This window comes from Macrobrachium nipponense, chromosome 27 (assembly GCF_015104395.2).
Source record: "Macrobrachium nipponense isolate FS-2020 chromosome 27, ASM1510439v2, whole genome shotgun sequence".
NCBI lineage: Eukaryota > Metazoa > Arthropoda > Malacostraca > Decapoda > Palaemonidae > Macrobrachium > Macrobrachium nipponense.
In genome coordinates, this window is record NC_087216.1 from 32398116 (window position 1) to 32413418 (window position 15303).

The following is a 15303-nucleotide window of genomic DNA, read 5'->3' on the forward strand; positions in this document are numbered from 1 at the left end:
CCTCCGTTCATATTCTCTTTCTTCCATCTTACTGTCCTCCCTCTCCTAACAATTGTTTCATAGTGCAACTGCTAGGTTTTCCTACTGTTACACCTTTCAAACCTTTTTCTGTCAATTTCGGTTTCAGCGTTGAATGGCCTTAGTTGCCCCAGTGCTTGGCATAATGCCAAAAATCTATATAAATCAAATCAACAGGGGATGGCACCAACACCAACAAAATTAGGTGACCCAAATGTAAGCCAAACCCACTGAGAGTATTGCAAGAATACAAGCATCTCAATCCTAATCATATTAAGGGGAAAAGAAACAATGCTGAGAGTCCTATCCCTAGAACCAGGCCACCCATGGCCCAGCTCGGTAGAACAGTTCCACCCACGGGGAATCAATGTGAATAATCTGATTAATGCCCCTCTGGTCCAAACATTGTTGGTTAGTTGATAATCCTACCACAGTTCCCACTGCTTCTTCAATCTGGATTGTCAATAAAAAAAATCTGTTGGATTCCGGCACATGTAGGAATTGAAGGGAATGAATTGCAGATTTTGCCGCTAAACTAGCATTCACTATTGCCCCAACAATTTCATATGCTCCTGTATCTGACTGGGTGGCATCTGTCAAGTCTCTTATATAACAAGATTGGCAAGCAGATTGGTCTTCGGTACCAATACCAAACAAGCTGAAAAATAGAAAATTTGAGGTGTAGGCTACCCTTGGGTTTCATCGTCTCAAAATGCAAGGTCTAAAGAAGTCATCTTAGCAAGACTCCGCATTGGTCATACTAGGTTTTCTCATGGTTATCTAATGACAAACCCACATTCTGACCCAATGGAATTAATGGATGCCAAGTTCCTATGACCGTCCAGCTATTACTCGTTGAGTGCCCAAATTGGATTCAGCGGAGGCGCATTTATTTTCGAGATCAAACAATGTCAGAAATTCTCGCTGAGGGCAGAGATTTCTCACTCAACGAAATTATCATGTTCCTAGGCAAAGTCAGTTTTTTTTTAAAATAGTCTCATTTTTTTCTCAGGCTAATTACTGGGAACCAGCCTGAGAACTGTGGAAGACAAGGCACTGCAGAGTGGAGTGTCGGAGAATCGTGGAAGTGACGCTGTGAACTTCTATAAATCATTCACGAGTGCCCATAGACTAAGTAAACCTCTAAGTTACTGGCTTATGAAAGTTACAAGTGCCTTTTTAAAGATAAAGACTCGGTTAATACAACCCAATAGAAAGGTGGAAAGTTTATAAGAATTTTAAGACAAAAATCAGGCCCGTACCTAGAGTTTTTTTTTTTTATGGGGGGAGGGTTTTTTTCCCAAAACTGGACCTTTTCTTCTATAAATGTCATTGCATATATAGATATATACAAGATCAGGTACTTGAAAATGTTATTTTAGTTATATTAAGAAGAAAAATTGGGTATGCGGTCTATGTCCTTCTACCCGATTAGATGTTATTATAAGTACTAACTTTGGTTAACAGAATTTTACTTATAATGCTGAAAGTTTGCACAGAAATTCAAGATATTTCTTCAGTTTTATTGATTGATTCGTTTATTATGATAACAATAACATGCATATTACTTTATTTGTTGTTATGTTACATACTTTGTCTTAACAAAAAAAAACCATAATTATTTATCACTTTGTAAATACGGTTCAATGAAAAGGATAGTAAAAAAATATGGACTTCCAGAAATTTTGGGGGGAGGGGCGTCGTTCGACCCTCCGACCACCACCCCCACGGTACGGGCCTGAGAATAAATGTATACTCAGGGAAACGTAATTCATTTTACAATGAAGATTTTATAACTCTTGTTGTTGTTAAGCACAAGCTGAGAGCACGGAATAACTCAATCAAGCAAGACTGTTCCTGATAAGTGGAAGCTCACGCGAAACAAACGTAAGTTTTAAGAAGTGGTCTTCTTTCCCCCATTATAAATTCGTTAGCAATCAAATCAATGCCTCTCACGTGTAGTAAAATACTGTCTGAATCATTCTTGGGATCTTAGCCTCAGCCAATTGCTTGATTTTTCTTCTGCGTGTGTTTTTAGCAATAGATGGCGTGATGTGTTTTTGCCGCCCACCCTCTTTCTAACGCATTTTGCAGAAAAAAGAAACAGTAAATTCGGGGGGAAAAAATTGCCCGTCTCTTTCTGGGCCTCTGTCTCACGCGAACCTGGTTTCTATCATCAGTTGTAGCATTTTGATCACAATCTCTAGCCTTGGATTGAGAGGTTAACCGTGAATGACTTGTCGCATGGGGCCAAATGAACACAAGAAACACTTGGATATCAGTTGGAACACCTGACCATTGTTCAGCATGTAAATTTTTTTCCTCTCTATTTGGTCTTAGTCTCTGTGCTGCTGTTATTCTGGTGAAAGTGTTATCGTTCAGGAGAACAACTGGAGTGTACTTTGCCTCGGAAGGGTAATGAACTACACATTTCAAGATGCAGCGGCTACTATCTGCTCTCTCCATTTTCATTGCCTGTAAAAGAAATAAAAATTGACAATCAGTGTCTGAGATCATTTGAACTGTGAACAATGTTACTCAATTGCATGATAAGCAGTAGACATGAAAGAAATCTCTTGTAAAAAGCTTTTGAAAGAAGAATTTATCTCGTGTGGTTTTTCTAGATCAGAATATCACTGTTTCTTAAATTGGGGGTCATTTAGAAGTCCCCTATACTAGTCTCCTACCCATTGTACCCTCCTCAAATATATAAGGCTTAATTAACTGAGTTTAGATTTTGAGGTTAATAAGAATTTGTATATTATTTTGTATGTAAATGTAACTTATGGTATCTTTTCTTTAAAAATGGACCCACCTGGAAAGAGGTACCCCTCTTTTCGGGGGAGGGGGTCGGTGGCTTGCGTTCAGGATTTGGGTTTTTTACCCAAGATATTCTTAATCCTCATGAAATTCTGGTCCAGTCAAACCAAATGAGATAAATTCCACCTTCCAAGTGATGCCATGCAGCCTGGTCTAGCTAGTCGTTTCTTTTCAAGCTTTTCCTGTGGTTTCAGCTAATATACAATATTATATATATATATATATATATATATATATATATATATATATATGTATATATATATATAATATATATATAATCAGTAGAAGGATCCACAGTAACATCCTTGCTTATCCAGATAAAATTTATTTATTTATGGAAATATATACAAAGATTAAAGCTTTCGTCCATCCTCCTGTGGACTTGATCCACTAACTAAATGCTAGTTAGTGATCAAGTCCACAGGAGGATGGACGAAAGCTATATATATATATATATATATATATATATATTATATATATATATATATATATGTATGATATATATATAAAAGTTTTTTTGCCACGAAGGAAAAAAATGAAAAAGCGAGTTAGCCGAGTACTTTTCGCGGTCCTATTCGGGTCCGAAAGTACTCGGCTAACTCGCTTTTTTCATTTTTTTTTCCTTCGTGGCAAAAAACCTTTATTTATACATAGCATCACGTTTTATACTCGTGATAAGTTATCGTGTATATATATATTATATATATAATTATATATATTAATATATATAACAATATTATTAATACAAATATATATATTATATAATATAATTTATATTAATATTATATATATATAGTTTTAATCGTATACATATAGTTTTATTACACTATACCAACTTTCTATTGGCCGCTGCCACTTTATAACCTTAATCAGTTTCTTAAAACGTTATTCCGTTTGACCCGTGGAGGAATATATTATAATTCGCGATTTATTGTCGTGTTTTTGGGTCTTCCAGGGCATTTAAATAAGCGTAACGAGAGAGAGAGATATTAAATAAATTTAAAGAAAAAAATAGCAATGGTCACAAATCTTTATTAGCCAGCTTAAATCGACTGACCTTTCATCCCAGAATATCTTTGCGAAGGTCAAACTTACGGGTACTTTTTTGTATGCAGCCGTATATTCTTTTCATTTTCCTTTCCTCGTCTTTCCCAATTCCCAAATTCCCATAGTTATCTTCCGCCGGTAGAAGGTACAGGCCAAACCAGCTGGAGCTCTAGCCGATGAGAAGTAAAATTAGCTCCGTTGTGCATGCATTTCTTTCAGTCGGGTATTTGTCTATTTTTGTTCCATTTATTTGCATCATAAAAAAAATTTTTGTAAACAACACTGACTTAAAAATCATAACATCTTTTGATTACGTATGTAGTCCATTTCCACGGATGTAAATAAAACAATTTCGTCTTTAGGTTATGTAATGTGCTTGCCAAATCATGTAATATGTACGTATACACCAACGCTCATGCATTGCATTCACGTACAGCTGATTTTTTCGTTGAAGCGAGTCGCACACTATTTTTGGAATTGTAGTGTTTACAGGCTTTTGTAAAACGTTAGCGATATTTTAGTAACAATTGATAGAGTTGGGTAAATGTGCCTCACTGTGACACCTTATTACCAAGGATTTAAGGAAAAAAGTGGAAGGAATGAAGATATTTATTTTTGGTTTTTGTATCCAGCGGCAAGTTCATTTAGACATTTCACCAATCAGCTGGTGAGAAGTGACAGTGCTTGCCACACATGTATCGTACCCTTTTCGTTTCTGTCTTTGCGTTCTCCGATACTGGCATTGAATTATTTCAGGAAACAAGTAGAATAATAAGAGTAATTTTATACGACTTTTGTTCAAAGATCAGCAATAAATTGTCCAGAGGATAAAATTATCTTGAAAGCAACGCAGTTGGCATCATTCTCGGCCTGACCCAGGACGACAACAAACCTTATCTTTGGTGTGACGTTTATTACCATTAGTAGGTGAAGAATCCACTGATTTCTCTGTATATTCCAAGGTTTTCTGACAATGTTTATTCAGGACAGTCCATTTGGATGCCCCTAAATGCTTGTTAGCAGCTGATTATTCAAGAATCAAGATAAGGAAATCGTAGTTTTAGGAAAAGCTCTATGATTTCCAGGTCGTCCTTTATTTTAGTAGGCTAAGGAATGAAACTACTACTATGTATCTTTTGGGTAGTTTGCTGAACGACGGGACTACCTTCGAACGAAAGCAAAGTCCTTTGTCTCTGATAATTAGTGTTACTTTGGGGGTGGCCCCCCACCCTGCCAGGTGTGCCCTTAGTAGGTAAGGTTAGGAAGGTAAGGTCTTGTTAGGTCAGGATCTGGCCTTTAGTAAGTAGGAGAAGATTCAGAACCAGATAGAGGGATACCCTTTCATCTATCAATAGTGCGTAGCATAGGGTAATCTGGGTTAGTCTATGGTCTTTGGTAGTTAGCCTAGTTTATTGAGTAGGTAATTCCACAGTATTATCAATATGATACTTTATTTTCTCAGGAGATAAATTTGTAATTATGAGATGGCTTATCTTGTGTATTATGCCTCTTTGAACGTTATACAAGCTTCTCAATTTTGTAGTTCTTGACTTCCCAACAGAGGAACCTGTTGAAAAACTGTAATACTTAAGCCTAGTACTGGTGGGAAACCAAAATTCCACGAACAAGAATGGTAGTCAGAAACATATATTTTTATGTTTATAATCAGTAGGGTATATGACCGAGTGGTGACATAGAGCCCACCACTCTCATAACATGGCCACTTTCCGAAAAAGCACTTGAATTGTGCCCCTAGGTGTTTTGCAATTTAGGAGAAAACACTTACTGCAAGAGTAGCGTAGAGGAATCGGTGTGCTGCCTGGGTAAGCCACAACTCTTGACTGATGCTCATGGCAGTGAATTCAAGTACTTTTTCGGGAAGGTTGCTGCATTCCGGGATTGGTGGCCACTTTTCTCCGCTCGGTCATTCACCCAATATGTGCTATCTTAGAACACATTTTGAAGAAAAGCGATGTCACAAGGCCAATCGCCAAGATGCATGTAACCTAACTTAACCCTAGTATGACTTTGGGTGATAGGCTATGTCCTACCTGATATGGGGTGGGGGCAATCACCCTACCTGGTCTAGAGTGTTGTAAGTCATAGAGGAAAATGTACTAGTGTCCACACTAACCTTGTCAAACATAACCTAACTGCAAAAACCTTGGGTGCTATGTCTTACCTGTCATGAATTGTGGGGACATCAACCACCTTACTTAACTTATCATAGAGTCTTGCAAGTCATAGAATAAAATTCAAGAATGCAGCAAAGCTGTACTCTATAATCTGACCTAACCTAACACTGACCTAACCTAACAAGGGCCTTCTTGTTTGGGGATGCCTAAATCACCACTTGATGTAGGTCACAATCCAGATCCAATCTTTGTTCTTTAACCAATACAACCTGAAGTTGTTTACATAGGGCCTTTGCTTGATAACGTGATCTGGAATAGCCATTCAGACTGATTGACAAGGTAGTAAACTACTGACAGGTAGGTGGAATCCTTACCTATCTTTCTGCAGGCACTCCACATTGTCTGCAGCCACCATCAAATCCAGACATCTTTCAAGACTTTCTGCCCATCTTTTCATTATTCTGCATAGGGTAAAAAATTGCATGGTACAGGGGTGGACCATGTACGATCAATGTGTACAACCCCAAAAAAAGTACATTATAACGCGTCCTGACATCGGAGATGGGCATCAGACGCGACTTCTTGTTGGTGAGAAACGGAGCTAAAGACCTCTACTCCGGTGTCAGGACGCATTATAATGTACTTTTCTTGGGGTTGTACACATTGATCATACATGGTCCACCCCTGTACCATGCGGTTTTTTACCCTAGTTGTTGACTGTGTGCGTGTTTTGTATTTTTAGACCTATTGGTCAAATAAGCCTTGTTGCAAGGAATGAAGTTTGACTTGTCCTTTCTGTTATGAATACTGTTTACATCAGACATGTAACAGCGTTTGGTAGTTACACAACAGATGTTTCATTTTCTGACATTCTTGCTTATATGTTTACCTTTCAGGTACAGATTGTCCACTTGGAGGTACCATGGCAATAGGGTTTACCTTAATTAAAATACTCCTTTTGTCAAAGACTTCCTTTGTATCCATTTGAAATAGGCTAGGTAGCCTTATTCCTTTGATTTCTGTGGCTTAGTCTTTGTGATTTCCAACTGCTGTAGACAAAGCTTGAGTTTCAACAATGGTGGAAGGGGGTAGAGAGGTTCTCCTCACCCCCAACTCTGACTTGGCTGCAAGTTAAGAGGTTTGGGGGGAGAGTCTTATTAAGGTTCTTTCTGTGTACCTTTCCCTTCAGGTTAGGGTGCGAGGTTTTGATAGTCGTCGACAGTTGATTTCCCAGGCAGGGCTGGTACTTAGTGCCATTCCCTTAGACTCGAGGTTCTTTTTGTCTCATCTCTGTGAGCTCTCGAGCCTGCTTCGAGACGAATTCTCATTCCTTCTGAAATTTGTGTGTTGATCCCTTGTGTGGCTTTTTCACAACTCATTTTCCTGGTCTGTGGACCACAATTACTGGTATCAACAACTTTGGAGTGTTATTCTAGCTTTTCTATGGTTGGATGACCATAGAAACAGGTAATCACTTCTACTCTGTCACACACTCCTTCAGGATTGCACCAAAGGGTTTTTGCACTGCTTGCTCTCACAGACCATTGGCTCTCATTACCTGGCCTACAGATCAGGCTAACTTTGCTAATGATAAAGGGTAAGTTTCACCTGAAAATATAATGATTTTCATGATAAAATCAGTTTTTTAGGTACTTAACCTTTATAATTGAACCTTTATTATTGAGATCTCTCCCTCCTCTCTTTAGAAATTAAAAGAATGACAACCAAAACATTTGCTGTCTTAACCCCACCCTCCAAAAGGGGGTGGTTAATTGTCAAACCTGCACCAAGTAGCCGCAGGGTACGTATGTACCTAGAGAGTTTACCAAGTACTAATTACATAGCTATAAGATTCACTCGTTGGCAGCTAGAATTTTGGAAATTCGCGGTAGCACTAGTTTGTTTTGGCCAGGCGACTGATCCCGCCCACTTCTGGGGTAAGAGAAGAACCAGCTCAGCTCAGAACCCCATTATGTTTTTGCCAGCTGATGACGACACACAGTTGTTAGCGGCAGCGGTTTTTTGGAAGTTTTTGCCTCTCAGTTGGTTGTATTTTGCAGCAATTGGTGAAGTATTATCATTTATGGTAGCCAGTTTGGCAAAATTAGTCATTGTCAGGTATTTACAGACAGAATTTCCTGATTTTTTATTTATTTATTTTTTTATTTTTTTATTTTATTTTTTTTTTATTTGTGTGTGTGACTGTTAGGCCTTGTTGACTCTTTTAGCGTCGGCATGTCTGATTCTAGTTCATAGTGTTAGGTTTTGCTGGTATACAAGATTAACGAAAGCTTGTTATGACCCGCATACTCTATTCTTGAACTGTATTCTGGTATCCCAGAATTGACTTGTGATGAATGTGTAAATTGGGATAGCAAGAGGTGGAAGACTGAAGAGTCATTTAACAAGATGTGGAAGACTTTGACTAAGTTAGACTGAGATAAAAAGAGGAAAGCAGCGTCTAGGGCCAGTAACAAGAAGACATTAACTAGTAAGGAATCTGGTAAGTCTGTTGTAGAAGGTATTTCTGAACCTGTGTCATTTATTCCAGCCAAGCCCATTTCTCAGTCTTTTACACCAGCTCCTAACCATATCTCCCGTACTCCTGATCCCAACTCTATTACCAGCCTTGAAAACAGTTAAACAAAAGTTTGGTTTATTAGTGCACACTATGGAACAGTTAGGGCCTTCAGTGAAGGTCCTAATGGACAAAATTAGTGAGAAAATGGAAATGTCTGTCATGCCGATTCTCTTAGGCAAAGGTCCCTGGCAGACTCCCCTAAACCTGGCAAGAGCCAAACTGATATCCCAAAGGAGGTTGGTGGAGCCTGGCCATAGGCAGTTGCCCCCTGAGTCAGACTTGTTGATGCTTCCCAGGTGCCAACAGAGTGTCGCAGGAAAGGCATTTCATTGGAAGTTAGTCATCTTTCGTACAGTTTGTCCATTTTGGCGGAATCCAGTCCAAGGCACCAATGATGTTTTCTGGACGAATCGTACCCTTTGAAAATACGTACTAAGGTAGATTCTTCTCTGCAGTGCCTGTTAAAAGGTTCAGAGAACCTCCTCAAGAGCAACAACCGTTGTGTAGTCTTTAGGGATAGTCCTGAATGCTTCTCACTAGACCCTCCAGAGTTAAGAGGTACAGTATTCTAAGAAGAAACATCTTGCTCCTACTTGCAAGTGCTCTTCTTCCAGGAACACGTCCTCAGTTGAGCACCCACCTGTCGCTCAGAAGCATACTCCTTCTTTTAGAAATTGGCCGAGTGCCTGAGCGCCCAGTACTGGATCGTTCTTCATCTCTAGAGTTCTCTCGAGACCACGAGCTCCCATTGGCACCAGTACATGCAGTGGTTCCCGAGTCTTCTGCTTCTGTTAAGCTCCCATTGGAGTTAGAACGGTCTGCGGTGCCAGATCCTTATGCTGCACATGGAAGTTACTCACCACCAGTCTGCAAGGAGGTGTATGAGTGCCCGCTAGCGCCAAAGCGCCCATTGGCACCCGAGCGCCAGGTCATGCACAAGAGCTCCTCCGCTCATGTTCTCTCCTGAGTGCTTATTGACTGCCGATCCTTGTTTGATGACAGCGCCCACTGACGCCCTATCAGTAGTGGCTTCTCCTGTTCCTGTTTTATGAATTTTGAATGTGGCCACTGCTTCTATTCTCCAGGCTTCTGTTGTAGAGGACCAGTCTTTTCAGTCCATTCAACAACAATTGGACAACTTTTTGGGTTTGATAAAGAAAACTCCTTCTTTGCCTCATCTGTGGTCAGACTTGTCTCACGTGGAAGATGAAATGGACTCAGTCAAGCCTCCTACAGCTTATGCTTCTTTACTTAATTATTTATTGGCAAAGTTTCCCAACTTCTTTTCTCCTGCAGCTACGGCTTTGCCAGCATCGACGTATTTGATGGATAACAAGACAGCAGATGAAAGACTCTTTAGGATGGTGCTCTCTTTATCAGCTAAGAAGGCTTTACATGAAGTGGATGATTGGCTCTCAGGTAAGAGAGAACAGGGTGAGGACTCATTTAGCTGTCCTCCTGCCAGACTTACACAGAGGAGATACTTGTTGTATGTACTGTAACTGGAGAAGCTCCTTCTTTGGGAGCCTCTGCCTCCTCCCAGGAGAATTTCTCTGGTTTGATAGACTTCTCCAGGAGATAGGCCTTCAATTCGGTGAAAATTCTTTTCTCAACTTCAGAAATAGGCCACATCTTTAAGGTTCTGGAAGTATTTAATCTAAACTGGGCTATAGGAGCTCTTGATCGTAAAATTAAGAATTGCTCTATCCTTCCGGAAGACAATTCCGCAGATTTCATGGGTGTCATTTCCTGCCTTGTTAAAAATATTGGAGACGGTTTTTTAGAGTTAGCCTCCATTTTGTGTAGGAAGTATTAAAGAAAAGAGAGGTTTGGTGTTCTTACACCACTAAAAGGGTCACCCATTTGCAGTAATCTGCTCTCTCTTTTTCTTTCCTGAACAAACAACACCTGTTCCTGCAGGTGACAGTACTTCAAATTGCTTCAGACTTCCAGAAAAACCTACACAGGCTCTCTTACCTTGTGCAATTGGCTAGATGTCCTAGATAGACTCCATCCTTCAGGTCTCGAACAGTCTCTCCCTTCAGCTGCAGCCCTTTCGTGGTAGAGGCAGACAGAGAAGTTACCCTAGATATCAAGTGAACATACGGTTCGCTTGAGCAATCAAGAAGTCCACCACCAAGCTCTCCTTGCATAAATGAGAACATAGTCCTTTGTACACTGGTGGGAGCAAGGCTTCTATGTTTTTGGGAACACTATTGGGAAGAGAGGGAGCAGAACCCTGGATCATATAGCCCCTGAAGGAGGGATACTAATAGATTTCTGAGTCAAATGGTCCTACACAATTTACAAAAGTAATACTATATAACAAAAATTAACACGTTTCCTAGTCGCAAGCCTCCATACCTCTCTCAGCTCTCCTTAGTAACAAGGGGGGCAGGGGTTGGTTGGTAAAGTAATAATTTGAATACACTGTTTCATAAACAGGCAGTCCCCAGTTATCGGCGGACTCTATTAATAGCAATCAACGCCATAAAATCGGTGATTTATGGTGCCATAATACGCTGATTTGTGGTTATTGGCGCCATAACATAACTAAAGGTGGCACCATTAATTGGATATCGGTGCCATAAGCACCGTAAATCACCAAGTTTCAGCTAATGGGGGTTTACACTTATCATCACCCTGCCGAGAACAGAACCCCTGCCGATAACCGGAGACTGCCTGTAAGTAACTTACCCAGTAATTACTTAGCGAGAATTTTCAGACAGAGATATATCTCATTAGACTCATTATCACCTTTCTGTTTACCCCACGGTATGACAGAAGTGTAGTCTTCTGTTCCATCGCACCTCCCCCATCGGCTGCTGCGATGACGCAGCTTGATTTTCTTCAATCAATTTGAGTTTTATCTTCTAATATACATTTCCTAATTCGTAAGGTGTTCAAATATTCTTTGTTCACCCCAAATTGAAAATGAATAATGGAAGACTTCACCTGTTCCCTGCCCAACTAGCTCTACTTCCAGAGTACTAGATAGAAAAGTTCCTCCCTGATCCAACCCACAAGAAACTGTTCTTCAGGCAGTATACAATCCCTGTTTTCATTACTGAAAGACTCTCTACCTTCATTGCAAGCACCAGCTTTCTCGTCCAGCAGCAATGAAGTAGCGGGATAACTTTTTCAGTCCTTTGTAAAATACCATGGATTACGTAGAGCAGTTTTCACTGGTTGGTGCCATTGACGAGACTTTTTCTATGATCAGAATTGTGAGAGTTCACTACTCTCCAATTCACTGTGAAGACATAGGTCCACATTCACCTTAGTCATTCACTAAGTAGTATTGTTTCTCCTTAGTTGAGATTCAAATAACTGATGGGAAACTTCTCTGTTTTGCCATCACAGGGGTTTGACTTTGGTCTAATGTGCACATACCTCATGAGAATCATCATTTCATCCATGAACATCATTGGCGAACAAGATAAGCGATTTGCATGGTTCGTTCTCAGCATCACCCTTCAAAAGGCGGGTGTTGTGTCGTGAATCCGTGTTGGATGCATAATCATTCTGCATCTGTTGACAAGTCCAAATCCTTCATGATCTCCTTCGGTTTAAACTTTGTATTGGTTGATCTAGATCAGTCATTACTTTGTCTTAGTGGTGTGTTGCTGTACCTACGAAGGATATCGACACCCTTCATCGAGTGTTGATACCTTTATCCACTGCTGACCTCTAATGCAGAAGCATCTAACGACATGTCTTCCTCCAAGTCCTATGAGATCGTGAGAAGCTCCTCTGCAGTTGGATATGTCCACTGTACGCTCTCTCAGAGAGCGAGCAGTGCCAGTGGCTTGGTACTATTCATCATTCCAAAGAATATGTCGGACCGGAAGATAGATGAGGTCTCATTACGACCATATTTATATCTTTCTCCCTCTGGGTCTGCCCACAGGTCCTTGGAACCTCTTTTCCTTGGACCAGTGGTTATTACTCACAAGTTGTGTTTGCTTACCTGGCTCCTTCAAGAGGACAAGTTTCATCTCGCCTATGGTGTGCTGTTCTAGAGGTAAAAAGGATGCGAGAGTGACAGGCATCTCCACCTTCCCCTCCTCATCCTTCTACTCCTCTTCCTTCTGGTTGAGGTTTAAGACTCGACCTTACACTTGCTGCTAGGGCGTTTGATGCGGTAAGCTTTCACATCGAATTTCCTTTCTATTTTTCTTATCAGAGTCATAGAAGCAATCCTGCTCCTTCTTCTAGCAAGGGGAGGAAGGAGACTGGCTATAATGCAAACCTTTCTCGGAACTTTGCATTAATGCCTCTGACTCTATTATTCCCAGCCCTTTTTCAGATGAGTTATGATTCCTCACTCATTTCGTAAAGGCAGCTCCTATACTACGATCAAGTTGTCAGAAGCAGGGCACTCCTCCTTGCTCTTATGACCAGGATGAATAGCCCAGGTTTGCTGAACTCCAGTCAGTTCTAGAGGCTCACTTACATTCCTCCCACCAATCAGTGAGTCTTTCTAATGTAAAGGACCAAGGGTTTGTATATTGTGTTGGAACAAATCCCAATTTTTTAAAAGTAAATTGTATTTTTCCTAATTGTACAAACCTGAGTTCTTTTACGTAATGCCCACCTCATACCACCCTTCAATCTAAAACCTGGGCTGAAAGGCAAATTGGAATGTTTACATCCAGGCAGGCGGGCCTACCAGAGGGTAGTTACTGCCTAACCACCTTGTTCAAGAATTTAACGGCCGTACTCCAGCCTACACTAAAAGTAATTCCTAATGTAAAGGACCTCAGGTCTGTATAGTTAGGAAAAATACAATTTACTTTAAAAATTCAGATTTTTGATTATTTTTACAACACCCCCTTCCCACCCCTTTTGGTGCCAAAGATGTCTTATACCCCCACAGTATTCTTTTCCAGATAGTGAATTATATAGCCCATTTCAGGGAAAGCCCTTCCCACCCCACCTCCCTTTGGTGCTAGTGATGTTTTACCCCCACAGTAATTCTTTTGCAGATAGTAAGTCATAGGTATACCAAGTTTGGTTAAAATTGCTCGATGTGTTTCAGGGTTATGCTGGAAAAGACCCACACGCACACACATTATATTATATATATATATATATATATATATATATATATATATATATATATATATATATATATATATATATATATATATATATATATATACACACACACACACACACCACACACACACACACACACACACAGGTGGTCCCTGGTCATCGGCAGGGTTTCCATTCCTGGCCAGGCACCATAAAGCAAAAATCGCCATTAAGCGAAACATAAAAGTCTAAGGAGTAAAACATACTTTGGCGCTCTTATGGCACCTTATGGTGCTGATAAGCGGTTATCGGCACCATAAGCGTCTCAGCGCCATAAGAGTGCCATAGTTGTATTTTACTCCCTTAGACTTTTATGCTTTGCTTTCTGGCACCCCCGATAACCGCTATGGCATGCTATAGCGGATGGGTGGCTTATGGTGCCGATAACCGAATGCAGCGCCATAAGAAACCTTATTTTGTAATGAATATTTTCGAAAACCACCATAAAATCGAAGCATCATAAAGCGAAGCAGCCAATAACTGGGAACCACTGTATATATATATATATATTATTATTATATATATATATATATATATATATATATATATATATATATATATATATATATATATATATAATATATCTAACATATAGTAGATGGTAGTCAGATCTGTTATTTTATGCAATTGCATTACAGTACTGTATAATGTTTTTCTCTCGTAATGCGCTGATATTACATTTTCAGGACGTGTGTGACCTCTCCAGATGGCGGAGGGATCAGAAGCTGAAGCAAATTGCTCCAAAGATGATAGTGCCCCAGGGGGTATCAAGAAAGACAATACTATGAAAAATGAGGAGAATAACATATCCACAGACAAGTCTGATGGTGATAAAAACAAGAAATCAGAAGGAGAAACAAACAAGGGTGAATCATCTGGGCTTACTCCTAAAGGGGCAAAATCACGGCAACGAAATTATCGGCCTAAGAGACCACCTTCTACTTCTTCATCGTCATCTGATGAAAGAACTGTGTGTGATAGTAAAGAAGATAGACCTGTGAAAATTAGTGAAAAAAAGACTAATTCTGCTACTAATGACATTGGGAAGAATGCCACTGTCATTACCTCAGCACCCTCAGAGGAGGAAACAAGTGCTGACACCAGTCGTGATACTGAGACAGATCATGTAGAGATTGAACCAGCAAGCCCATCTTCTATGGAAACTGGTAGTGGAGCAAGTGCTGCCACATCAAATGATGTAACAGGTGTGTACTAAGAACTAAGTGTAGACCTATACAACATGAGTAGGGGAGATATGTATCCCTTGACACTACCTGTCCATTGGGAAGCTTAATTTATTCATTGAACTGCTTCATATGTCCCCTAATATTCTCTTCCTCTTACTTCTTACTTTACATGCTCTACCTGTTCTCTGATGTATATTTATTTATTCCTATATGTGCTTGTACCTTTATGTAGTTTTATTCCTACACAAATATAAAACTTTGTTCTTTGCATAGGATTTAGCTTGTGAACGAGAGGTAGAATAGCCAATCAAACTTACTGACAAGGTACTGTTGTAAACTATGGAGGGGCAGGGAGGAGACCTGCCCACCTGTTGTCTGCACTCCACTTCGCTTCTGGCCACCGTAGAATTCAGAC

At 40.0% G+C, this 15303-nt stretch overlaps 1 protein-coding gene across 7 annotated transcripts; it reads left to right on the plus strand.

Moving 5' to 3' along the window:
* The first annotated feature begins 4450 nt into the window (after positions 1 to 4450).
* On the plus strand, positions 4451 to 15070 carry LOC135201002 (uncharacterized). Of its 7 annotated transcripts, none has more exons than XM_064229816.1 (2): positions 4451 to 4552; positions 14388 to 15070. In XM_064229816.1, the coding sequence occupies exon 2, from the start codon at positions 14408 to 14410 to the stop codon at positions 14915 to 14917; it is 510 nt and encodes a 169-aa protein (XP_064085886.1). In that variant the 5' UTR covers positions 4451 to 4552; positions 14388 to 14407; the 3' UTR covers positions 14918 to 15070. The 7 variants fall into 7 exon arrangements, with proteins under 7 accessions (XP_064085886.1, XP_064085885.1, XP_064085882.1 ...); XM_064229815.1 differs by lacking the exon at positions 4451 to 4552 and adding an exon at positions 4559 to 4847; XM_064229812.1 differs by lacking the exon at positions 4451 to 4552 and adding an exon at positions 4559 to 4812 and having other exon boundaries at positions 14388 to 15068.
* Positions 15071 to 15303: the final 233 nt, after the last annotated feature.

Excerpts from the sequence above, each read along its gene's own strand:
- LOC135201002 (XM_064229816.1), top strand. The coding sequence starts at position 14,408 with ATGGCGGAGGGATCAGAAGCTGAAGCAAATTGCTCCAAAGATGATAGT.